Here is a 25,742-nt window from a genome sequence, read left to right as displayed (position 1 = left end):
CAGGCGGAAAGTGGTGTCAGAATCAGGAAAATCAGCCTGAACCCTCCAAAAAGATGCAGAAACATTGGGAATCAATGTAGTAGTGCCCGATTAGTCCTAATAAAACTGTTTGGGGTACTTAAGTTGGTACAATAGCCTCTAATTAGCGTCTTTGCACAAGTGGTGAAGAATGGCATAAGGAAGGGGGATTTTGGAGAAAAGTAGTAGTCCTGGCAAATTTGGGGTATCTGAAAATGGGTGCAAGCATAGTTTAATGTCTCTGAAGTGAAGTTTTAATAAAGGCGAAATTCCTCCCTCATGCAAGCACCTGCAATCCCAAAAACACTTGACCCCTTCAGAGCACCCCCAGAACCTTATTTCTCTAGTTTGCGAAGTTGTCCCCCCACTTTGTGATTTTTCACCCCCAAAATGAAAATACTTTTTAGGGGCGGTTTTTTCCTGGAATTTTCTACTTAAGGGTCCATAGGGTATCCACAGGATACCTTGGGGTATAGGCGATGGCGGCAGACATCCAGGCACCACAGAGTTAAATTTTCAGCCTCCCAGGATGCACTGGGGTCCCTCTCCTATACCCCGCCCCCGAGCCTCAGGCCACTCAGTTTTCGTCGGTGCCTGGCCGGACCAGTCGCACCGTACAGAGGGGGGTCTTTTCAAGGCCCCTGAAGATTTCTTCGCAGCTGTGGCTGCACAACTAGAGTGCTCCAGCATAGGACAGTCAGTATTGACGTCCATGCTGTCACTCCTACACCCCGCCGGTACCAGAACGCCGGTACCAATCCGGGGATGCTGGTTGGTAGCTGGGGTCACAGCTAGCGGTGACCCCGGCTACCTGGACTGTGGCCGGATGCACGGGGGACAAGGTAAGCGGCGGGGTCCCGCGGTGGGCACCCGCCGGTAACACAGTCCTTTTTGGTCCCCAGGCAGGGGGCTCCCTGGGGACCGGCTGCGCGTGGGGCCAGGTACTGATCCTGCGCCTTCCACTAGACCACCAGGGACAGCGGACCGCAGCATGTGCGGTACAGCGCGGCGTCCCAGGGGTTAATAGCAAGCCAGGGGAGAACGCCTTCCCTGTCTCACAGCCGGCGTCTCCCCCGCTGCACAGTGCCATTCCACAGCGGTCTGAGCGGGCTGTGTCAGCGCTCCTCCCCCGGGCCCGCCTCCTCTCTGCTCCTCGGTGGCCATTTTCTCACTACATGTGTTGGGAATGACAAACGCTGCTGGAAGCTGTTACAGGTGCCATTGCGGTCCGGGTCCCCCGCATACCTCTCCTTCAATTAGTTCAGTGTATGCAGCACTGTTTCCTACCAGGCTCTGGTCTGTGTAGTTGATCGCAGTGCTTGTAATGCAGGATGTTATCTGTGCATTGTATGTGACTTAAATGCTAGCGCTGTTTGCCTGTACTTTCATTTCTGACTGTCAGCCCTTTTTCCTATCCCTGTTCTTCTGCTACAGCCCTTGCGGTGCGGTGTCGCAGGGTGTTTATTACCTCACAGTAAACGTGTTTTTTCTGTGTGGGAGGTCACATACGCTCCGTTCACAATCCTCATGTCTGAAGGTGAACGAGGATATCCTCTTCCAGCTATAATGTACTGATATCATGTGCAGTTAGCGGAGGGATATGTAGACGCTGAGGGTTTATGGAGGGCATGTTGTATTATATATCACGCCCCATTTCTGTCACTGTGCCTGCACAAAAAAGGGACCGCCCTCGGCTGGCTAAGATGCTTACAGCCCTGGTGGGCAACGCTCCCTGCGTTTCCCCGTAGGGGTTATCGCAGAGAGTGGTGGTCTCATCACAAGGGGTCCCTGGGCAGTTGATGGTACCCCAGTGTATCCTGTTTTTCGCCCCCCCAGGTCTCGCAGGAGCCTGTGTGGGTGAATTTATTGTCCAAGTGGTATAGCACCTGATGGACGTTTTGCAGGGGGAGTCACCATTTCGGCCTTCTAAACAGCCTTTCGGGTCTCAGACGGGTAAAGACATGACGTCTGATGACTGTGACATTATTGACTTTTTCAGACACGAGCCCCTTAGTGCAAAGGAGGCGTAGTCTGGGTCTAAAGTCTATATACCTGGCCTTATACGGGCAGTCCGTGTGGCTTTGGTTATTACATATCCCCCGTGGCTAAATCCAACTATGCCTTCTTTAAGGATAAGGGTGTTGCCACTGTAATTCCTCTATCTGGTCAGGTGGATCATTTAGAGGAGGCGTGGAAAATCCGGGTAAGCGGTTCCAGCCTCAACAACGGTTGACCTTTTGCATACCCCTTTGCGGATAATAATTTTTCCGAATGGGAGTTACCTTTTTAAGGGTAGATTCTCATGTTACGCGCCTAGTGAGGAGTGTTACGTGGCCCATGCCCTCCAGGTCCTCCTTGAAGGAGGTTACACATTGCAAGGTGCAAATATATCTAAAAGCCAATTATTCCCTTGCTGGAGGGGCTTCCAGGCCGGCTATGACCGTGTGCTGGGGGGCCAGATTCATGGAGCGCTGGGTAGGTAACTGGATCTCTGCACACTGACTCTCCAGCGGAGCAGGTGGATAGTGGCAAATTCTCAGAGACCTAGCCACGTTCATAATGAGACAGTCTTACATATAGCCTACTCCTTTCCAGAATCTCCTCGGCAGCAGTAGCGGCTCGGCAGCAGTAGCGGCTCGCCGCTCCCTGTGGTTGCGCTCTTGGAAAGCGGACGCAGATTCCATTTGGAATGCTTTGCCTTTTACGGGACAGGTCCTGTTTGGCCCTCATCTGGACACAATTGTGGCCCCGCATGCAGCAGCTACGTCTGCCTGTCTGCCATCGGCTACAGTCCCATCGGGGTCTGGGATTTTGTTTTTTTGGCCCTTTGAGGCTAGGGTAAGTCTAAAATATAGCTTTCCAAGACAGTTAGTAGCCAGGAAATCTGCTCAGCCATAAGAACAGGCTTGGATTACAAGACGTCCTACTCCCAAGTTGGACCATAAGCCTTCAGCCTCACAGGACGGGCCTCCTCTCGGGGGACCCCAGAGTTGGAGGCAGGTTTCTCCAGTTCGCCCAGTGCTGGTGTCTGACCTCCACGGACACTGGGGTAAGAAGTATTTTCTTGAATGTATGTCCTCTCCTCCCGGTAAAAGCCTCTCAGACGGTTTTTCATTACAGGTCTTCTGTCAATTCAAGACAAGGCTCTGTAATTTTTGAGGGTGTTACACTCTATGCTACAGGCAGGAGTTATACCTGGACATCCTCAACCTCGAATCCTTCAACAAATTCTTAAGGGCTCCTTGGTTCAGGAGGGGGACCCTGCATTCCATCATTCAATGGAGCCTGGGAATTTTGTGGTGTCGTTGGATATATTCAGGGTGACTACCTGAATGTCCCTATTTTCTTTGAACACCAGTGTTTTTCCTCAGGTTTGCAGTGGTCGATAAGCATTTCCAGTTTTACCAGGGTCATGGAAGTTATGGCAGCCCACCTGCAGATGCAGGGGGTCCGCTTGTTACCCAATCCGGGCGACCTCCTGGTGTTACCAGAGTCTCCAGAGATACTTCAGTGCCATCTGCAACGGACAATATCTGTGTTGCTACGTTAGGGCTGACTGATACACTGGAAATGGTCCTCTCTGATTCTTCACAGAGGATGCTCAATATCCCAACATCTGAGGATCTTTGTGATTGAGGAAAAGATCTCTGCATTACAGGCAAAGGTACGCAGTTGCCTGCAGAGTCGCCGAGTGTCTATTCACTCGGCAATGTGGTTCCTGGGTTCCAGGGTGTCGCTGTTCGACATGGTGGAGAGTACCCAGTGTCACTCTGAACCTCTAGAAAAATTGATCCTCTCCGGATGGGATGGGTTGCCCCATAGGATAAAGTCAATAGTGCTTTCCCCGAAGGTTTGTCTTTCTCTGGCCTGGTGGCTGCGGAAAGCTTACCTAAACAAAGGGCACCCCCTTTGGGATTGCGTACCGGGTCCTTCTGACAACGGACGCCAGTATCCGTGGCTGGGAAGCAGTGACGGGTCCACACTTGTTCCAGGACAGGTGGACTCCAGTAGTTTTTGCGCTTTCCATAAACATCTGAGAACTCTGAGCAGTATTCACGGTTCTCCAGCATGCAGGACAGGTCCTCCACGGAAATACCGTGCAGGTACGGTCTGACAACGTCATCATGATGGCTTATGTAAACCGCCTAGGTGGTTCCCGAAGTCGGGCGACACTAACAGTGGTGTCTCGAATTCTGGCTTGGGTGGAAGGCTATATCCCTGCCGTCATCGGCAGTGTTCATTCAGAAATCCTCAGATGCAAAGCAGGCTTTCCCATCCGTCAGGACATGCATTCAGGGAAATGTCCTCTTCATCAGGAGGTGTTCAATCTTCTGGTGAACAAGTGGAGCCTTTCAGAGATGAGACTCTTATGGTAGACGTATGTTGGTCCAGTGGACCTTCCATGTTGTGTACCTCGTCCCTCCGTTATCCCATCTTCCTCCAGTAATAGCAAGAAGGAGGCGCGCTCCTGCTGATAGCTCGTGCGTGGACCAGACGGCACTATTACTCAGATCTTTGGAGTGTTTCAGTTAACACTCCGAAGCGGTTACCTCTACGACCAGACCTGTTGTCTCAGGATCCTGGCTGATACCCAGACCTGGGTTGTCTGTCCTTGCCGGTGTGGCGGTGGAGACTGCCCTCTTAAGGTCTAGGAGTTTTTTCCAGCTCTATAGTTAACAGGGCCTATGTCCATGCTAAGAGCTCGGAAGATTTTATCTGCAAGAATTTACCATCAGGTATGGCATACTTTCTTTCAGTTGTGTCGCCCTACAGGCTCTGCTCCTCGGGTATTCCGGATATCCAGAGTGTTGGCTTTCCTACAGGTGGGCTTAGATAACGGTCTTCGCCTTGCTTACCTGAAGGTGCAGGTTTCTGCCCTGTTGGTTTCATCGTAGGATTGCTACTCTTCCTGATGTCCGCACCTTTGTGCAGGGTATACATTATATTCAGCATCCCTTTGTTCCTCCTGTGGCTCCTTGGGATTTGGCTGTGGTCTTTAGGGCTCTCTGAGGACCGCCATTTGATCCACTGGGCTCAGTGGACTTCAAATGGCTTATGGCTAGGAATGTATTCCTTCTGGCCATTGATTTGGCCGGTAGGATCTCAGAATGGGGGGCTCTGTCATGTAGATCTCCCTCTTTCTGATCTTTCCTAGGAACAGGGCAGTGCTTCGCACTTGTCCTGGTTTTGTACCTACGGTGGTGTCTAGTTTCCACATCAATGAGGAAATTATAGTACCTGCCTTTACTTCCCCAGTCCTTTCTGCTGGTGAGGCCTCTTTGGATGTGGTACGGGCTATAAGAATTTAAGTTGACCGTACCAGTCCATTTAAGAAATCAGACTCTCGGTTTTGTCCTTTCTGGTCTCCATAAAATAGGTTGGCCTGCCACTGCGCTAACTTTGGCAGGATGGATTCACAGGTCTACCTGTTCCATCCTCTTTTAAAGCTCTTCCACTACGTCTGTGGGTCCTTCGTGGGCAGCTCGACGTGGCGCTTCAGCGGTGATTGGCAGCCACGTGGTCATCTGTCCATATTTTTGTAAGGTATTATGTTTTTGATACCTTCGCCTCTCAGGATGCTTCCTTCGGGCGGCGGATTCTCCTTACAGCACAGGAGCGTCCCCACCCTTAAAGGATACTGCTTTGGGATATCCCCAAGGTATCCTGTGGATACCCTATGGACCCTGAAGTGGAAAATATGAGATATGGTAAGAACTTACCCTTGTTATCTCTATTTCTACCAAGTCCATAGGGTTCCACAGGACTCCCGCCCTGTCGCACCTGTACTGCAGATGGGCTTTGATCTGGTCACCGGTTTCTCTGTCTCCTTCTGGTGAGAATGTGATTCTTGTGTGTTCCAGACTTTCTTCTCTCTCTCTTTTGCTCCTGCTCCGGCCTATGGCTTGTTACGAAACTGAGTGGCCTGAGGCTCGGGGGCGGGGTATAGGAGAGGGACCCCAGTGCATCCTGGGAGGCTGAAAATTTAACTCTGTGGTGCCTGGATGTCTGCCGCCATCGCCTATACCCCAAGGTATCCTGTGGAACCCTATGGACTTCGTAGAAATAGAGATAACAAGGGTAAGTTCTTACCATATCTCATATTTTTTAACACAGTTGTCCTTTGTGGGGCTGTCCCAAGGGTTCTGAGTGATTTCCCCATCTTTTCACCCCAAAATAAAAATATGTAGCACTTCTTTTCTCCTGCTATTCACAGGGGAATCTTTTTCGCCTATTACATTGCATTGACTTTCTGTGTACGTGAAAAGTATTTGGAATTGAATACGGAATAAGTTTCCGACAGGCGAAAAGACTCAATCGGCGATACTTTTTCGTGGATCTCGGCTTTTCGCGTGTAATTGAATACTTTCCCACCCACATATATACAAGTGTCGCATATCATATTTATCAGTGCAGTCTTTTGAAATGGTTTTGTTGCATCATAACAAACACTCATTTCTACTTCAGGGTCCATAGGGTATCCACAGGATACATTGGGGTATAGGCGATGGCGGCAGACATCCAGGCACCACAGAGTTAAAAACTTCTCCATCCTCCTAGGATGCACTGGGGTCCCTCTCCTATACCCCGCCCCCGAGCCTCAGGCACTCAGTTTTCGTCGGTGCCTGGCCCAAGTCGGATGCACCGTACAGAGTGGGGGTCTGCACGGTCCCTGAAGTTCTTCAATGCAGCTGTGGCTGCAAATCTAACGAGCAGACAACATGGACAGTCTGTACTGACGTCCATGTCGTCGCTCCTACACCCCGCTGGTACCAGAACGCCGGTACTGATCCGGGGATGCTGGTGGGTGACTGGGGTCACAGCTAGCAGTGGCCCCAGTTGCCCGGACTGTGGCCGGATTTACGGGGGTTCAGGTAAGCGGCAAGGTCCCTCGGTGGGTCCCAGCCAAATAGCACAGTCCTTAGTCCTCAGGCAGGGGGCTCCCTGGGGACTGGCTGCAGTGTGGAACCAGGCTACTTATCCCTGCGCTTTCCACTACCCCCTGGGACTGAGGACTGGATAGAAACAGTAAATGTCCAGCGTCCCAGGGGTTAAATGCATGCCAGGGGAGCACGCTTTCCCTGCTAAGTAGCCGGCGCCTCCCCCGCTGCACACGGCCTCTCCACAAGGTGGTTAGGCATCTGCATGCGCTCCGCCCCCGGACCAGCCCTCCCTCTGCTCCTCGGTGGCCATTTTAATACAAACGCTGCTGGAAGCTGTTAACGCGGGCATCGTGGTCTGGGTCCCCCTGCATACCTCTCCTCCGGTGCAAGGTCAGTGTATGCAGCGCTGTTTCCTACCAGGCTGAGGTCTGGTTAGTTAATGAAGTGCAGATACTGCAGGGTTTTCAATATTCTGCATTGTATGTGACTTTGGGCTAGCGCTGCTGTCTGTTACTTTCACTTTCACATACTGTCAGCTATTTTCCCTATCCCTTTCTTCTTCTCTGCTAACAAGCTCTTGCGGTGTTGCAAGGGGGATTTATACCTCACTATACAACTTGTTGTGAAGTGCGGTGGTCAGATACAGCTCCGGGTCACACACTCAGTATGTCTGACAGTGAGCACGATTTTCCCATTCCGCCTAAGTGTACTGTATGCAAGGTACCATTGGCAGAGGGTGATGGATTATGTAAGGCGTGCCTGCGGTTGGCACGGCCGACTTCTGTCACTACACCTGTGCAGGAGCTACCATGGGCTTGTTTTGCTACGGCACTTACTATCCTGGTGGGCCAGTTAACGACAACCCCTGCGTGTCCCCAGATGGGGGTCTCACAGCAGACTATGGTGTCGTACCCTATGCTGGGGTTTCCTAAACAGTTAATAGTACCTCAGAGTTTACTGTTGTCGCCCCCTCAGGTCATCCATGATCCTGCGTGGGCTAATTCACTGTCTACCTCAGTACAACAGCTATCAGAGGTGTTACAGAGCGAGTCGTCTGTGCGGGCGCAGAAGCGTCAGCTGCAACTCATCAAGATCAGGATGCTGTGACGACAGATGATGGCTCATACGTGCGGTGCGCATGGCCTTGGTTATTGAGGATGACTCTCCTCCTGTAGCTAAATCAAAATATGCCTTTTCAAGGATATTAAAAGTGATGCTGCGGTGTTTCCCCTATCTGATCAGCTAGTGGATCATTTAGAGGAGGCGTGGAAAACGCCGGGTAAGCGTTACCAGCCCCCTAGATGGTTTGCGGTGGCATACCCTTTTGCAGATAATTATTTTGCAAAATGGGATAACCCGCTACAAGTGGATTCACAAGTCTAGTAAAGAGTGCTACGTTGCCTATGCCCTCTATGTCCTCCTTAAAGGATCCAACGGATTGCAGGGTAGAAATATGTTTGAAAATGATTTATTCCCTTGCAGGAGGCGTGTCCTGACCGGCTTTGGCCTTGTGATGGGTGGCAAGAGCTATGGAGCACTGGGCTGATACCATGGAGGCATCCCTGGACCCAGACTCGTCACCTGAACAGGTGGAGTTAGTGGGCAATTTAAGGGACTCAGCTACCTTCATTAATGAGGCAGCTTTAGATATGGGCCTCATGGCGTCCAAGATCTCCTAGGCAGCAGTGGTGGCTCGTCGTATCCTGTGGCTGCGTTCTTGGAAGGTGAATGCTGATTCCAAAAAGGGTTTGGAGGGGTTACCCTTCAATGGAGAAGTGCTGTTTGGCCCTGATCTATACAAAATTGTGGATACTTCGGCAGCAGCTAAGTCTGCGTGTCTGTCTTCCACTACTGTCCCATCAGGAGCGGGTTCTTCGTCCTTTCGACCCCACAGAACGCAGAACAGACCCAGGGTACAGTCCTTTCCTAGGAGGACTGCCGCCAAGAAACCTGCAAAGCCCAGGAAGCAGGCCTGGAGTACCAGACGTCCCACTCCCAAGTCCAATGACAAACCTTCGGCCTGACGGGACGGGCCTCTCTTTGGGGGACCTCAAAGTGGGATGCCGACTTCTGAAATTCGCCCAAAGCTGGTGTCTGACCACTTCAGACACATGGGTCAGAGAAGTGGTCTATCAGGGGTACGCCCTCTCCTTCCGCAGGAGGCCTCCCAGCCGGTTTTTCACCATGGGCCTTCCGTCCAATCAGGACAAGGCCCGGGAACTCAAGAAGGTAATGCACTCGATGCTCCAGAATGGAGTTATAGTGCCAGTTCCTTTTGTCTCAGAAGGGATTGGGGTATTACTCCAATCTTTTTCTGGTGCAGAAACCCAATGGGTCCTACCGGCCAATACTCAACCTCAAATCCCTCAACAAATTTCTGAGGGTTCCTCGGTTCAGGATGGAGACCCTGCGTTCCATTATTTTAGCAATGGAACCTAGGGATTTCATGGTGTCGCTGGATATTCAGGATGCTTACCTGCATATCCCTATTGTCACAGCACACCAGTGCTTCCTCAGATTTGCATTGGGCAAGGACCACTTCCAGTTTCGGGCTCTGCCCTTCGGTCTGGCTACAGCACCTCGGGTGTTCACCAAAGTTATGGCCACCATGGCAGCCCACCTGCGGTTGCAGGGAGTCCGCCTGTTACCCTATCTGGACGATCTCCTGTTACTGGCGGACTCCTCAGAGAAACTTCAGCGCCATCTGCAACAGTCTGTATTGCAGTCTCTCGGCTGGCTGATAAATTGGTCCTCCCTGGTACCATCACAGAGGATGCTCCATCTAGGAGCTCTGTTGGATTCCCAACATCAGAGGATCTTGGTGACTGGAGAAAAGATCTCTGCGTTACAGGCAAAGGTCCGTCTTTGCCTGCAGAGTCGCCGGGTGTCTATTCACTCGTCAATGAGGTTACTGGGATCCATGGTATCCATGTTCAACATGGTGGAGTTTTTCCAGTTTCACTCAAGACCTCTGCAGAAGCTGATCCTTTCCGGATGGAATGGGTCGCCCCAAAGGATAAAGACACAGACTATGGTGCTTTCCCCGGAGGTGCGATTATCTCTGGCCTGGTGGCTACAGACGGCTCACCTGAACAAGGGGCGCCCCTTTTGGAATGCAGACTGGGCCATTCTGACGACGGATGCCAGTCTCCGAGGCTGGGGAGCGGTGATGGGTCCACACTTCTTTCAGGAAAGGTGGACATCGGTAGAAGCTGCTCTTCCAATAAACATATTGGAACTGCGGGCAGTATTCAAGGCTCTCCAGCAAGCAACACAGGTCCTGCAGGGTAAACCTGTGCAGGTACAGTCGGACAACGCCACCAAGGTGGCATACATAAACCGCCAAGGAGGGACTCGCAGTCAGGCGGCTCTGACAGAGGTGTCCCGCATTCTAGTATGGGCGGAAAAGTATCTCCCCGCAATATCAGCAGTGTTCATACCAGGAGTTCTCAACTGGGAAGCAGACTTTCTCAGCCGTCAAGATGTGCATCCCGGAGAGTGGTCTCTTCACCAGGAGGTGAAGAGACTGGTGAACAAGTGGGGCCTTCCAGAGATAGATCTCATGGCCTCACGACACAACAACAAACTGCCAATGTTCGGGTCAAGAACAAGAGATGCAAAGGCTTGTCTAGTGGATGCTCTGGCGGTCAAGTGGACCTTCCAGTATGCGTACCTCTTCCCTCTGTTCTTCCTCGAGTGATACGCAAATTCAAGCAAGAAGGCGGCACGCTACTGCTGATTGCTCCAGCGTGGCCCAGGCGGCACTGGTACACGGATCTTCAGAGTCTGTTAGTGGACACTCCGCTGTTGTTGCCTCAACGTCAGGACCTGCTATCTCGGGGTCCTTGCCTTCATCCGGACCTGAGTCGGCTGTCTTTGACGGCGTTGCTATTGAGACTGCCCTCTTGAGATCCAGAGGTCTCTCCAGTTCGGTGGTCAACACCATGCTGAGAGCTCGGAAGCCTTCATCTGCCAACATCTACCATAGAGTGTGGCGGGCTTTCTTCCAGTGGTGTCGCACTAGAGGTTATGCTCCTCAGGTGTTCAGATTGTCCAGGGTTCTGGCCTTCCTACAGGCGGGTTTAGACCAGGGTCTTCGCCTAGCTTCCCTGAAGGTACAGGTGTCTGCACTTTCAGTGTGGTTCCATCGTGGGATTGCTATACTTTCTGATGTCTGCACCTTTATGCAAGGGTGCTTCTTATTCAGCCTCCCTTTGTTCCACCTGTGACACCATGGGATCTGGCTGTGGTCTTGAAGACTCTTCAGGGACTGCCATTTGAACCACTGGGCTCAGTGGATTTGAAATGGCTAACCATTAAGACTGTATTCCTTCTGGCTATTGATTCGGCCAGAAGGGTTTCGGAATTGGGAGCTCTCTCATGTAGACCTCCATTTCTAATTTTTCATAGAAACAGGGCTGTGCTGCGCACTCGTCCTGGGTTTCTTCCAAAGGTGGTATCTAGATTCCATATCAACGACGAAATTATTGTACCATCGTTTACTTCACCGGACCTTTCGGTTGGTGAGGCCACCTTGGATGTGGTGCGGGCCTTGAAAATCTATGTGGACCGCACTTCTGTCTATTGGAAGTCAGACTCTTTGTTTGTCCTTTATGGCTTCCATAAAAGAGCTTGGCCTGCCACTAAAGAAACATTGGCAGGATGGATTCGACTGGCTACCTCTGAAGCTTTTGCTCACGAGGGCCTTCCTGTTCCATCTTCTGTTAAGGCTCATTCCACTAGGTCTGTGGGTCCTTCGTGGGCAGCTCGATGTGGCGCCTCAGCTGTTCAGCTTTGCAAGGCGGCCACGTGGTCATCTGTCCATACTTTCGTACGGTATTATACTTTTGATACCTACGCCTCTCAGGATGCTTCCTTCGGGCGACGCAGTCTCCACTCAGCACAGGAGCGTCCCCACCCTTGAAGGATACTGCTTTGGGACATCCCCAAGGTATCCTGTGGATACCCTATGGACCCTGAAGTAGAAAATATGAGCTATGGTAAGAACTTACCCAAATGGTACAAAATGATGTGAGAAATACAGTACTAAATAGATAAATTAAAAACTATTCTTATTTATTCATGAACACAATATTAATGGTTTTTAATATTTATTTTAAAAGCACAATAAAATTCTAATTTTTCAAACTGAAAGGTGTGACTGTGTGACTGTTGAATACTATATGATAATGCAAATCTAAAGATCTTTGTTGCATATAATTTGCAAAGATGTGTTTAAGCAATCTGGGCCGTGTCAATGCGTCTCTTTACCGGTGGTCCCAAATGCTACATTATAATAGCACCCACTTTGGGTCATATAATTTAATACTGTTATGCTAATGATAATCGCACATACATTAATATATCTTATTGAGATCCAACTCACCTGAAGGTACTCCAAAAGCCTCCAAATGGCACTACAGGAACCAGCACACCCTCCAAATGCTGGTCCCATCCATGCCTCTTAAAACAGTAATATAGGATAGTGGCTGCTCAGATCAACTTAGTGGTCTTTCACAGGTGTATGTAAAGGGAGGAGTTTAATCTAGACAAGAAAAAGAGTAAAAATGTTCCCACAGCACACTGCAAAAGACCAGCAATATCCAAGTGTGATTGTTTTCCTAGTAGAATTACTGTGCCCTACTGTTTGATCCTTAAATGTATCATGCAGTTTTGATTGAATGATTTTGATGAGAATTCTGTTTTTAAAGTGATTCAAATTATTCCTTTTTTGTCCACTGGGGGATTCTGGAAACCTTGGGTTATAGTGAGTGTCGAAAGGAACCTAGGCACTTTGTAAATGGGGGAGGAACCTGGTTTAAGTGCCACATTTTTAGATGTGTCCACATACATCTATCCTCTGATTGCTACAAGTAGCGCTACAAAACGCAGGAGCTCCGTGTGACTCTGAAGCGCCGAGCGTCTTTTTGTGCGTCTTTTTGCCTTGAAATGTGTCTTATTCGCACAGTGATGCAAATAGATAGCACAAGCAGCTTCTGCTGATTAAAATATGCGGCATGCCTATGTTCTGTGTGCAGTTGCATCTGCATACGAAACGCTATGTTACAGTGTTACAGCCACTGACACGGTAACTTGGCATTTTGCATCCAGATACACTTGCAGTCGCACACAGAACATAGGCATGCTACATAGCACAAGAAGCTTCTGCTGATCAAAATGATATCTATTCGCATTGCTGTGCGAATAAGACACATTTGGAGGTAAAAAGACACACGAAAAGACGCTCGGCGCTGCTGAGCCACGGCATGGTGCGACTAGAAGGGCTGCTTAACGCGCAAGGAGGCTAGATGTATCTGGACCCATTTGAATACATAATACAGTGGCTGCTGATGCCATTGCGGGCTTTTGACGGTTTGTTGCATGCTTTTTTTTTGGGGTGGGGGTGCAGGAAGCTGCAGTGCAGGAGGGGTTTTATTTTTAATTGTTCTGCAGTAGTTACTGGGGAGACGTGGAATGAGCAGTTAGGGAAAGCGTGCTTTCCTTTGACAGGCGGTCATTTCCCATTGGGAATTTCTGCCAGGGGCACCCTGTCCACTACCCATAGGCAGACATACAGGTCCCCAGAGCTTACCTGTTAGCAGCAGGTGGAGCTTCACCCGCACTCAGGGAAAGAAGTCAGAAGAGTTCCCTGCTGTTTTAGCAGTGAACCCTCTCCTGTAAAGTATAAGTTCTTCCCCTGAAAATGCTGGCGCCATTTTCCCAGAGACCTGTACATGCGCAGTAGATTCTGGCACTAAGCCAGAATCTACTGCACCGCTATAGAGAGGAATCTGCGCACGGGCCCCTTCCTCGCCCCTGGCGAGCACTCTGTGGAAGATGCCCACCATAAAAGGCCTGATCCCTCAGTCAGTCACTGCCTGCTGCTCAGTATAGACACAGGATTCTTACTCCTCTATATTGTGTATACGGGGAAGTGTGGGTTGATTTAAAAAAATATATATTTTAACAGGTTAATACTAACATTCTTGTGAGATCTTTGGCCAGTCATTCTTTCTTTCCCTTTCTACTGATTTGCAGTATTTATAAGGAAGAGGAATACTCCCAAGCTGATAAAGGGACCATTAAAATTTATACCTGTACTAAATGTCAGATCAAGTTTCCAAGTGCAAGGTCGGATCCACTTGTGAAATGGAGGGTCTAGTTTCTCAGTTGCTGACAGGGTACTCCTCTGATTTGGGGGACCATGTCTGGGCAAAAGCACTATTGCAGTGGATGGCCTTTCCAAATAGTTAACTGCCGGGAGCCAGACCAGGTTCATTCCACAGCTCCTTTTCAGATTTAAGTAAAGCATTTGCAAGGGATTCAAAAGACTCTCTTCAAAGAGGTCAGGGCCAGAGGATAATTCAAGAACCGGACTGGTCACATGGACTAGCAATCATACTTTCAGCCTCTTCTAAGACCCAGAAGATGTCACATTTGGCTGTTCTTCAGTCTAGAGAGGGTTCTGCTAAATTTACTAATCATTTCACCAACTGGTATGGACATCGGATTGCAGTCTAAAGAACAAATTTACTCCCCTGATATTGAGGATCTCTTTCTTCAATGGAGTATTACATGTAATAAGAAAATAAAACAATTGTGTAATCCTGTTTTGTACATTAAATCTTTTAAAATAACCTTGTGTTTTTAACCAAAGTTCTAATTATTGGGGATGCCCCCCACTCACAGCCTTAGATTTGTGTTCAGACCTGTAGCAGTATCTTTAATGTGGATTTGTAGACCGCCACCTCATGTAATGAAAGTTCGGGATTGCCCCTAAATATCTCACTCACTGATTCCCTCTGAATAGCAGGAACATCAGGGTATCTTTAGATGAACACACCAGACCACTTACATTCCAGACTGGGTCCCTGAGGAATAAGTATTAATCCAAAACAGAATAGATCTTCAATTAAAAACTGTTTACTATAACTTCCATCCAATCCAAATCAATAGAAATGTCCTACCCAGCATAAGGGAGGTAGTTCTCCACAAGGCACAAAGATGTTAGGGATCCCAAAATTGTCCTTCTTGTGGAAAAACATCCCTCCTTTTAGTGAGTAGGTGATCTAAAGTGCATCCACATATCCCACCAATGCGTTTCAATCCACCACAAGGGGTCTTTTTCAAGGTATGAGGGATAAGAGGCCAAATAACCTTTTATATAGCCCTACCGATAACTAATTGATAAGTTATCCAATAAATGTTAACCCTGATTCCCACAACATGTATAACTTAAACTAATCCTCTTTACACCGCTGTTAGCAAATCGAGATTCCTTGGTTCCTTAAAGTCCCGTCTCCGATGACTGCAAGTGACACATTCTGTATGGAAGTGTCCCATGCGCTTTCGATTGATGTCACACTGGAAGTGGCGTATCTGCTGTCCTACTTGGAGTTTCTGCATCTATCAGTTCATGTTACAATGCCTCCCGGTCGCCATCTTGTTGTAGATATTTGTCCGGATTATGGCTCGTATTCAATTTGGACTTTTCGCCTCCTTCATCTGCTTTCCAGGCAGAAAAGTATCGCGCATGTGCCCGATTATCCCCGTATTCAATTTCAAAGGAAGCGAAAACGGGACCCAGCGAAACTGGCAGCGGCGGAAAAAAATGGGCATTTTCGTGAAAACATTCTGTCACCCCCCTAAAGATGTCCAGACATGGGGGATCACTTTGGGTACCCCCGCTTTTGCCTGCTGAAGGGAAGTCGGGTTTTTAAATAGCCGCGGCAGGTGCATTATTGCGGCTTTGAAAAAGGTGATTAAAAATAGCATTTAGCAATTTTTTTTAAAAAAAATAACTATGCCCATCAAATTTGGGGTACATGAAAATGGGTGCAAGCATATTTTTAAGTCCCTAAAATAATTTTTTTTAAATTCTTCAAAAATGCACCTGCCGCTACTACCCGCAATAAAGAAAACACCTGCCGCATACTTTGGAACCCCTCTGGATTGAATTTAGCTATTTTAGAAGTGTGTTTCTTTTTATTTATTTATTTTTTAAACCCCAAAATTTTTTATATTTTTTTTGGGATGTCACGATTTTTTATTTAAAACTTTTTAACGCACATTGTTTTTAGGGGGACTTCCCAGGGATGTAGGCTTTTTTTTTAGCCTGCACCCCTAAACCCCAATTCTGCACTTTTTTCGCCAGCTAAACACTGGAGAAAACGTATCCCCTTTTTTTACAAAGACTTTGCACCGGCTAAAAGTCTTTGTAATTGAATACGGGGATAATTACAATAGGCGAAAATGAGTTAGGCGGACTCAGAAGCGCCCTCTAGTGGCCCGGCGCCCCTAGGTAGCTGCCTAAGCTTGCCTAGTGGTAGCGCCGGCCCTGTTTGTTGATCTTTAAAACAAGCTAAGAATAAGGGAACAGTGTTAGACCCACATCATTAATATGAAATACAATACATATAAGTGCATATGACATAGTATGAAAACTATAAAATACACTGTAAAATGGGCCAACTTGCATGCATAAAAATCATTTATAAAAACCATTTGACCTCAAAATCATTATTGAGGCCATTCGGTACCAAGGTGTTAAACATGTGTGTGTGTGTGTGTGTATATATGTATAAATGTATATATATATATATATATATATATATATATATATTTAATTTCCATTTTTGCAATCTTATCAGTTATAGTGCTACATCTTTCACCACTCTTCATCTGTCTGATACCAACAAAATCTTTAATGCCCTCTGTTGAGCATTTGTTATTTTTTACAATGGGCAGACAAGGAGTGGGTTTCCAGACCATTGCCTACATTCCTAAGGTGTTCACCTACTCTAATCTTTAATGGTCTTATGGTCCTTCCTATGTAATTTCTACTTCAGGGTCCATAGGGTATCCAAAGGATACCTTGGGGTATAGGTGTGACGTCAGTCATCGGGCACCATAGAGTTAAGCTTTCAGCCTCCCAGGATGCACTCCCCCTCCTATACCCTGCCCCCGAGCCAAGGCACCTCAGTTTAGTTTGGTGCCCGGCCGGAGTCGGGTGCACCTGTTGGAGTGGGGGCTAAGAAGAGCCCCTGAAGCTTTCCTGCATGCAGCTGTGGCTGCACATCTGGATGTACAGCATGGACAGTCAGTCCTGACGTCCATACTGTCTTCCCTACACCCCCGCCGGTACAAGAACGCCGGTACCGATCCGGGGATGCTGGTGAGCATCGGGTCACAGCTAGCGGTGATCCCAGATGTTCCAGACCATGGCTGGATTCAAGGGGGACAGCAAGGTAAGCAGCGGGGTCCCGCGGTGGGTCTCCGCTGTTACATGGTCCATTGTCCCCAGGCAGGGGGCTCCCTGGGGACTGGCTGCAGCGTGGAGCCAGGTATGTAACTTGCGCTTCCACTACCCCCCTGGGACAGCGGACCGCAGCAGAGCGGTAGCACTGCGGCGTCCCGGGGGTTAAATGCATGCCAGGGGAATGCGCCTTCCCTGTCTCACAGCCGGCGCCTCCCCCGCTGCACACAGCCCTCTGCACACTGCCGACTGGCCCTGTGGCAGCGCTCCTCCCCCAGGCCAGCCTCCTCTCTGCTCCTCGGTGGCCATCTTCCTGAACGCATGGTGAACGCTGCTGGAAGCCTATGATCGGAGGCATCGTGGTCTGGGTCCCCCCGCATACCTCTCCTCCGCTGTGGTCAGGTCTGTGTATGCAGCGCTGTGTCCTACCAGACTCTGTGTCTGCGTAGTTGAGTGATCAGCGCTGGTTAGTGCAGGAATTGATTTTCTTTGCATTGTATGTGACTGTGCTAGCGCTGCTGCCTGTATCTTCTATTCTGACTGTCAGCTTTATTACTGTCCCTGTTCTTTCTGCTAAGCCCTTGCGGTGCAGTGCTGCAGGGTGGTCTCTCACCTATTTAAAATACAATTGATGAGAGGGGTCACATACTTGGTACCATCATGTCTGAAAGTGATTTTCCTCTCCGGCTACAGTGTACTACGTGTAAAGTACCTTTAGCGGAGGGGGAGGGTAGTGCGGAGGGCCTCTGCCGGCAGTGTTTGTGAACGGTGCGGCCTATTACGGTTACAGCACCGGTACAGGAGCCGCCCTGGGCTTGTTTCGCTCAGGCGCTTACAACCTTAGTGGGCCAGTTAGCTCCGCAGCCCGCGTTTACGCAGATGGGTTTGTCCCAGCAGTCAGTGGTGTCGTCACCCATGCAGGGTTTCCCAAGACAATTGGTGGTATCCCGCAGTCTCCCTATTTCCCCTCTCCCGGTTTCTCAGGAGCCGGCGTGGGTTAACTCCCTGACGAGTTCTGTACAGCACTTGTCGGATGTGTTGCAAGGGGAGTCTGTGATGCGGCCACATAAACGGCCGGTGGCGTCTCTGTCGGCTCCTTATGAGGATGATGAAGGGACGTCTGAAGATGGAGAGATTCTAGATCCTTACGATCAGGAACCTCTCCATACTAAGGACGCAGATGCTAGGTCCAAGGTGTATATTCCTGGACTTATTCGTTCAGTCCGCACAGCCTTGGTGATTGAGGACGAAGTTCCCCCAGCGGCTAAATCCAAGTATGCCTTTTTTAAGGATGTGAAGGGTGACGCCACAGTCTTTTCCTCTTTCGGGTCAGTTAGTGGACCATTTAGAGGAGGCGTTGAAACAGCCTGGCAAGCGATACCAGCCGCAGAGGCGCCTGGTGGTGGCTTATCCGTTCGCAGATAATTATTTTGCTAAGTGGGAATCCCCTCCACAGGTGGATTCTCACGTGACCCGTCTTGTCCGTAGTGCCACATTGCCGATGCCATCCATGTCCTCCCTTAAGGATGCTACGGACCGCAAGGTGGAGATCTGCCTGAAGTCTGCTTATTCCCTTGCGGGGGGGGCAGCGCGGCCGGTTATGGCCATATGCTGGGTTGCCAGAGCGATGGAGCGCTGGGCGGATTCATTAGAGGCGTCTTTTGATTCCGACTGTCCGGCCGATCAGGCGGAGTTAATTGGTAATCTCCATGATTCGGCCACTTATATCAACGAGGCGGCCTTAGACATTAGTACTCTGGTGTCTCGAATTTCTTCAGCAGCGGTGGCTGCTCGTCGCACCTTGTGGTTGCGATCCTGGAAGGCGGACGCTGATTCCAAAAAGGTTTGGAGGCGTTGCCCTTTAACGGAGAAGTTCTCTTCGGTCCGGATCTGGACAAGATTGTGATCACGCTGGCGGCAGCCAAATCGGCATGTCTCCCGTCGGCCGCTGCTCCTTCTGGTTCAGGACCATCGTCCTTTTGGTCTTATAGGGCCCAGGGCAGGCCCAAACCACAGTCTTTTCCTCGACAGGCTGGTCCCAAGAAATCGGCCAAGCCCCGGAAGCAGGCATGGAGTACCAGACGTCCGGCCCCTAAGCCAGATGACAAGCCTGCGGCCTGATGGTCCGGGCCTCCCTTTGGGGGATCCCAAAGTGGGAGGCCGCCTGCTGCAGTTCGCCCGGTGTTGGTCGGTCACCACGACAGACACTTGGTTTTCTCGAGGTGGTCTCCCACGGGTACGCCCTCTCTTTCCGGCACAGACCCCCAGCTCGATTCTTCACCACGGGTCTACCATCAGACCGGAACAAGGCCACGGAGCTGCGGAAGGTCTTGCACACTATGCTCCAGGCTGGAGTTATAGTGCCTGTTCCATTCTCCCAGAGGGGCCAGGGTTTCTATTCAAATCTTTTTTTGGTGCAGAAACCCAATGGGTCGTATCGTCCGATTCTCAACCTCAAAGCTCTCAACAAGTCTTTGCGGGTGCCGAAGTTTCGGATGGAGACCCTACGGTCCATCATTCTGGCGCTGGAACCTGGGGACTACATGGTGTCATTGGACATACAGGACGCTTACCTGCATGTCCCTATTCTTTTGCGCCATCAACAGTTCCTCAGGTTTGCATACCGCAGCGACCACTTTCAGTTTCGGGCGTTACCTTTTGTCCTGGCGATAGCACCGCGTGTGTTCACCAAGGTGATGGCGGTCATGGCGGCTTCTCTGCGGCTGCAGGGAGTCCGCATGTTGCCGTACTTGGACAACTTTTTATTAGTGGCAGGATCTCCAGAGCTCCTTCTACGCCACTTGGACCTGACCATTGCGCTACTGCAACGGCACGGCTGGTTAATCAACTGGCAGAAGTCCACTCTAATCCCGTCTCGGCGGATTCTGCACCTCGGAGCCTTATTGGACTCGGGACAGCAAAGGATCTTTGTGACGGGGGAAAAGATCTCTGCTTTATGGAGCGTACACACGGTCAGATTTGTCAGACTTGTCAGATTTGTCAGATGAACGACTGAACGATTAAACGATTTGAACGATTTGGACGATTTGACCAAAGTTTTGAACGATTTGAACGATTGAACGATTTTTGACTGCATTAAAATGAATGGAATCGTCCAAGTCTGACTGCAAACACATCAGATGTCAGATATCGTTATCTGACAAACGGGAACGCGCATCGTTGATCGTCCATCGTTCAGGCATGTCAGATATGAACGATTTTCCATCAGATATGAATGACTGAACGATTTTTAAATCGTTATCGTCCATATCTGAAGAAAAAATCTGATCGTGTGTATGCACCATTACAGTCGAGGGTGCGCAGTTGTCTGCACAGCCGCCGGGTGTCTCTACACTCGGCGATGAGGTTACTGGGCTCCATGGTGTCGGTGTTCGACATGGTGGAATATGCCCAGTTTCACTCCAGACCTCTGCAGCACCTGATCCTGTCCAAGTGGAACGGGCTGCCTCAGTCTCTGAAGTCCCAGACGATAGTGCTCACCCCAGAGGTTCGCCTGTCCCTTGCCTGGTGGTTGCAGCCGACCCATCTCAGCAAGGGATGTCCGTTCTGGGTACCAAATTGGGTCCTGTTGACAACGGATGCCAGTCTTCGGGGCTGGGGAGCAGTTTCGGGTCCACACTTGTGCCAGGGCAGGTGGACACCGACAGAAGCGGAGCTTCCAATAAATATCTTGGAACTCCGTGCGGTCTTCAATGCTCTCCATCAGGCACATCGGGTTCTCCAGGGTCGCCCGGTGCAGGTCCAGTCGGACAACGCTACCACCGTGGCCTACATAAACAGGCAAGGAGGAACCCGAAGTCGGGCGGCTCTCGTAGAGGTGTCTCGGATCCTGGTATGGGCGGAGCGCAATCTTCCGGCCATATCAGCGGTCTTCATCCCGGGAGTGCTAAATTGGGTGGCGGACTTTCTAAGTCGCCAGGACGTTCTTACGGGGGAATGGTCCCTGCACCCGGATGTTTACCAACTGCTGGTGGACAGGTGGGGTCTTCCAGAGATCGACCTCATGGCGTCCCGGCACAACAACAAGTTGCCGGTGTACGGGTCTCGCACAAGAGACGAAGAGGCGTCTCTGGTGGATGCTCTGTCCGTCCGGTGGACGTTCCGGTTCGCATACCTGTTTCCTCCGGTTTCCCTTCTTCCACGGGTAATCCGGAAATTCAAACAGGAAGGAGGGACGCTCCTGTTGATAGCTCCCGCGTGGCCCAGACGGCACTGGTTCTCAGACCTTCAGGGTCTGTCCGTGGACAGTCCTCTGCGGTTGCCGCTACGACCGGACCTTCTGTCGCAGGGTCCTTGTCTTCACCCGGACCTGACTCGGCTGTCTTTGACGGCGTGGCTGTTGAGACAGCCATGTTGAGGTCCAGGGGGTTTTCCAGCTCTGTTGTGCGTACCATGTTACGAGCTCGGAAACCGTCTTCCGCGAGAATATACCATCGCGTGTGGCATACGTTCTTCCAGTGGTGTCGACCGAGAGGTTATGCACCGCAGGAGTTTCGTCTGTCTAGGATACTCGCCTTCCTACAAGCGGGACTAGATCATGGGCTTCGCCTTGCTTCTTTGAAGGTACAGGTTTCGGCCCTGTCTGTCTGGTTTCACCGTAGGATTGCTACAATCCCAGATGTGCGCACCTTTATGCAAGGTGTTCTCCGCATTCAGCCGCCCTTTGTTCCACCTGTGGCGCCTTGGGATTTGGCTGTGGTACTGAGGGCTCTTCAGGGACCGCCGTTTGAACCACTGGGCTCAGTGGATCTTAAATGGCTAACAGCTAAGACTATTTTCCTTCTGGCCATAGCTTCGGCCAGACGTGTTTCTGATTTATGGGCTCTTTCTTGTAGACCCCCTTTCTTGGTTTTTCATGGGAACAGGGCATTGCTTCGCACTCGGCCTGACTTTCTTCCCAAAGTTGTTTCCCAGTTTCATGTTAACGAGGAAATAGTTGTTCCGGCCTTTAACTCACCCGGCCTTTCAGTGGGTGAGGCCACTTTGGATGTTGTGCGGGCCTTAAGGACTAATGTTGACCGCACTTCTTCGTTTAGGAAGTCGGACGCCTTGTTTGTCCTCTATGGCTTCCGTAAAAAGGGTTGGCCTGCTTCAAAGCAAACTTTGGCAGCCTGGATCCGTATGGCTATTTCTAAAGCTTATCTTCATGAAGGTCTGCCGGTTCCTCCTTCTGTGAAGGCTCATTCCACTAGGTCTGTGGTCCTCTGTCCATACCATCGTGAGGTATTACAGGTTTGACACCTTCGCCTCTCAGGATGCTTCCTTCGGGCGGCGGAATCTCCTTTCAGCACAGGAGCGTCCCCACCCTTAAAGGATACTGCTTTGGGACATCCCCAAGGTATCCTGTGGATACCCTATGGACCCTGAAGTAGAAAATATGAGATATGGTAAGAACTTACCTTTGTTATCTCTATTTCTACGAAGTCCATAGGGTTCCACAGGACTCCCGCCCTGTCGCACCTGTGCTGCAGATGGGCTTTGGTCTGGTCACCGGTTTTTCCGTCTCCCTCTGGTGAGAGTGTGATTCTTGTGTGTATACAGATCTTCTCTCTCTCTTTTCCTTCTCCTCCGGCCTATGGCTTGGTAACTAACTGAGGTGCCTTGGCTCGGGGGCGGGGCATAGGAGGGGGACCCTAGTGCATCCTGGGAGGCTGAAAGCTTAACTCTATGGTGCCCAATGACTGACGTCACACCTATACCCCAAGGTATCCTGTGGAACCCTATGGACTTCGTAGAAATAGAGATAACAAAGGTAAGTTCTTACCATATCTCATATCTGCAAGCACATTCGATTTGCATATCTTATGTTATTCGTATGGCATGTGATAAAATCCTTAATTACATGTTTTTGGTTATTTATGCTACTTTCTTCACACTTTCTGCCTATTGTCCCCTTTATGTTTTTACATCCTACACACATCCTCACCTGTGAAACCTTTGCGTTAAAATCTGTCCCATTTTCTTTTTGAAGTATCCAAATGGGCACTTTTTACTAAACTATTTTTTAAATTAGTTGATCTCCTAAAAATAACATTGGGTTTTTTGGTAATCAAAGGACCAATGGTTGGATTCTTTAGTAAAAGTGGCCAGTGCTTTTTTAAAATTTCCTCCATTTTCCTATGCTGAAAATTATCATTTTGTAAAATAGTCCATTTAAATTTCTCTCCCCCTTTATTGTTGTAGTCATTATTTTGTATAAGTAAGGTGCTTCTATCCGTAATTCTATCTTTCTCTAAATCTTGGTCTAGTTTTCTTTTGTCATATCCACAAGCCTCAAAGGTTTCTTTCGCCTGTTCCTCAAATGCATCCACCTCTGTGCAATTGCATCTCCGATGTTTAAATTGGCCCCCGGTTATGGAACTTATCCAATTATCATGATTGCAACTTTCTGCTAGAATATAAGTTTTTATATCTGTCTCCTTTTTAGAATTTTTAGTATGAATATAGCTTTCTTGAATATAAACTGTTATATCTTGTTTGGTGAATTTCAAAAGTTAATTTATTAAAATTATTCTTGTTTTAAAAACTCACAAAATTAATTTAAAGTTAGATGATCACCCTTCTAGATTAAAAATATATGGTCTATGTAGCATGACCAAGACACCAGGTTTGCTCCAAATGGGTTTTAATGCAACACCATAATCTTTTCCCACTGGCCCATAAAAATATTATTAACTTGGCGCAAAACCCTGGTGCCCATAGCCGTACCCATCTTTTGGAGATAGTGTCATTGAAATTAATAAAATAATTTTAACAATATAATCCTGTAGCCCATCATTCAGGCCTGATGTTATTAAGCTCTTTTGAACTGTCTCCAACCCTATACATATGCACTAACTAATTATAAATTTGTCTTCCCACACCATATTCGCTATTACATTCAAGAAATCTTGCATATCTTTTAAGTGTGACCTGTTTTTGGCCACTAGCAGTTGAAGGAAATGGTCTATGTATTCGGAAAGGTTCGCAGTTAAGGATCCAATCCCTGAGATGATAGGACGTTCCGGTGGAGTCACAGGATCCTTATGAACCTTAGGGAGTACATAAATAACAGGGAGTATTGGTTGATCCTGGATTAAAAATGTAGCGTCTACTTCACTTAAAATACCACTATTCTTATAAGTGTCTACAAGTATTTTTAATTCCAGTAGTAATAGAATCATTGGATCACACCTCAGTTTCTACTTCAGGGTCCATAGGGGGTCCACATGGTTGACCTTGGGGTATAGGTTGGGAACCAAATCCGGGCACCACGCAGTTAAAGCTTTCAGCTCCCAGTATGCACTGGGTCCACTCTCCCTATAACCCCGCTCTCAAGCCAGAGGCACCTCAGTTTAAGTTGGTGCCCAGCCGGGTCGGGTCACCGTTATCGCAGGGGGGAGCTGATTAACTCATAAAAGCTTAGGGGCAGCTAAAGGTTTTTTTCATTTTTGACTCTTCAGAGTGGCAGCGTCGGACTGTCCATAGGACGTCCAAACTGCCGCTCCGTCACCCCGCCGGCGCTGAGACGCCAGTACAGACCTGGGGATCTCAGTGGGACCCCAGAGTCTGTACTAGCCGGACTCTGCGGGTGCCCAGGACGGCTGCCGGATCGACGGGGAGCAGATAAGGTCGCGGGTCACCGCTCGCAGTGATCCGCGCATTTAATATGCAGTCCGATGCCTCCGGTCTCTGGGGACAGAACGGAGGCGCTGGCAGTGGCGGCGGGCTCCCCCTCCATGGAGGTATACCCTGTGTGTCCACTAGACCACCAGGGACTTAACGATCGGCGCTGGGAGTCGGCATCCCGGGGGTTAATAGCCGGCCAGGGGAGGAAGCCTTCCTTCTAGTAGCGTCTCCTCAGCTCAGCGCGCCTTTCAGTGTCTATTGTCTGGCATCATTGAGCTGCTTCCTCCGCGGGCCACGCTTCTTCTGAGGTCTCCAGGCGGCCATTTTCTTCTGTGGTGCAGCAGCAGATGGTGGTCCAGTCCCCCTGTGTACCTCACCATCAGGTCAGTGTCCACAGCGCTATAGCCTTCCCAGACACTGAATCTGGGCAGTTGAATGTAGCGACATTTTGTAGTATATTATGCGTCATGTTCATGCGTGTGTATATATATATATATGTGTAATATATTTCTGCATTGTATGTGACTTATGCTAGTGCTAACTATCTGCTTTTTCTCTCACCTGTTAGTGTATACCTATCCCTTTTCTTTACAATCTGCCCGGATACAGTTGTACCTAGGGTGGTTCTGAGATCTCACATATATATACTTGTCAATATTTGTAAGGTTTTGTCACATACTGTTGCATACTGCATGTTGCCATATTTTAGATGGAACTGTGTTGCATACGCTGATAATGGGTACCTGCAGCTAATCTTAGCGTTAGTACCAGTATAGCGCTGCTTGATTTTCCATGATGGCGTGTTAGTCAGATGTATCTGACTAGGGAATACAGCACGATACTGCACCCATTCTTGCTATCCTGCCTGTCATGTACTGCAGGTGTGAATGCGGAGGATTTGACTGGGAAAGAGATATGCATGAGGTTCTGTGCTCCTTACAGAATCCCCCTGGGGCAGT

General features: G+C 49.3%; 1 protein-coding gene across 3 annotated transcripts in view; it reads left to right on the top strand.

Moving 5' to 3' along the window:
• Positions 1-25,742, top strand: part of SLC25A38 (solute carrier family 25 member 38) — a 193,420-nt gene that overhangs the window by 129,604 nt on the left and 38,074 nt on the right. The window contains exon 6 of one of the 3 annotated variants that reach the window (XM_088481226.1): positions 13,938-14,468. The exons of the other annotated variants lie outside the window; for them this stretch is intronic. Within the exon in view, the coding sequence (XP_088337352.1) occupies positions 13,938-13,946 (9 nt within the window). The 3' untranslated portion in view covers positions 13,947-14,468. Of the gene's footprint in view, positions 1-13,937; positions 14,469-25,742 lie in introns of those variants that run through there. 3 annotated transcript variants of the gene reach the window in all.

This window comes from Taudactylus pleione, unplaced genomic scaffold, assembly GCF_031769625.1.
Source record: "Taudactylus pleione unplaced genomic scaffold, aTauple2 ptg000266l, whole genome shotgun sequence".
NCBI classification, from domain to species: domain Eukaryota; kingdom Metazoa; phylum Chordata; class Amphibia; order Anura; family Myobatrachidae; genus Taudactylus; species Taudactylus pleione.
The sequence above is the reverse complement of the archived record's forward strand: the minus strand, read 5'-3'. Positions and strand labels throughout refer to the sequence as shown.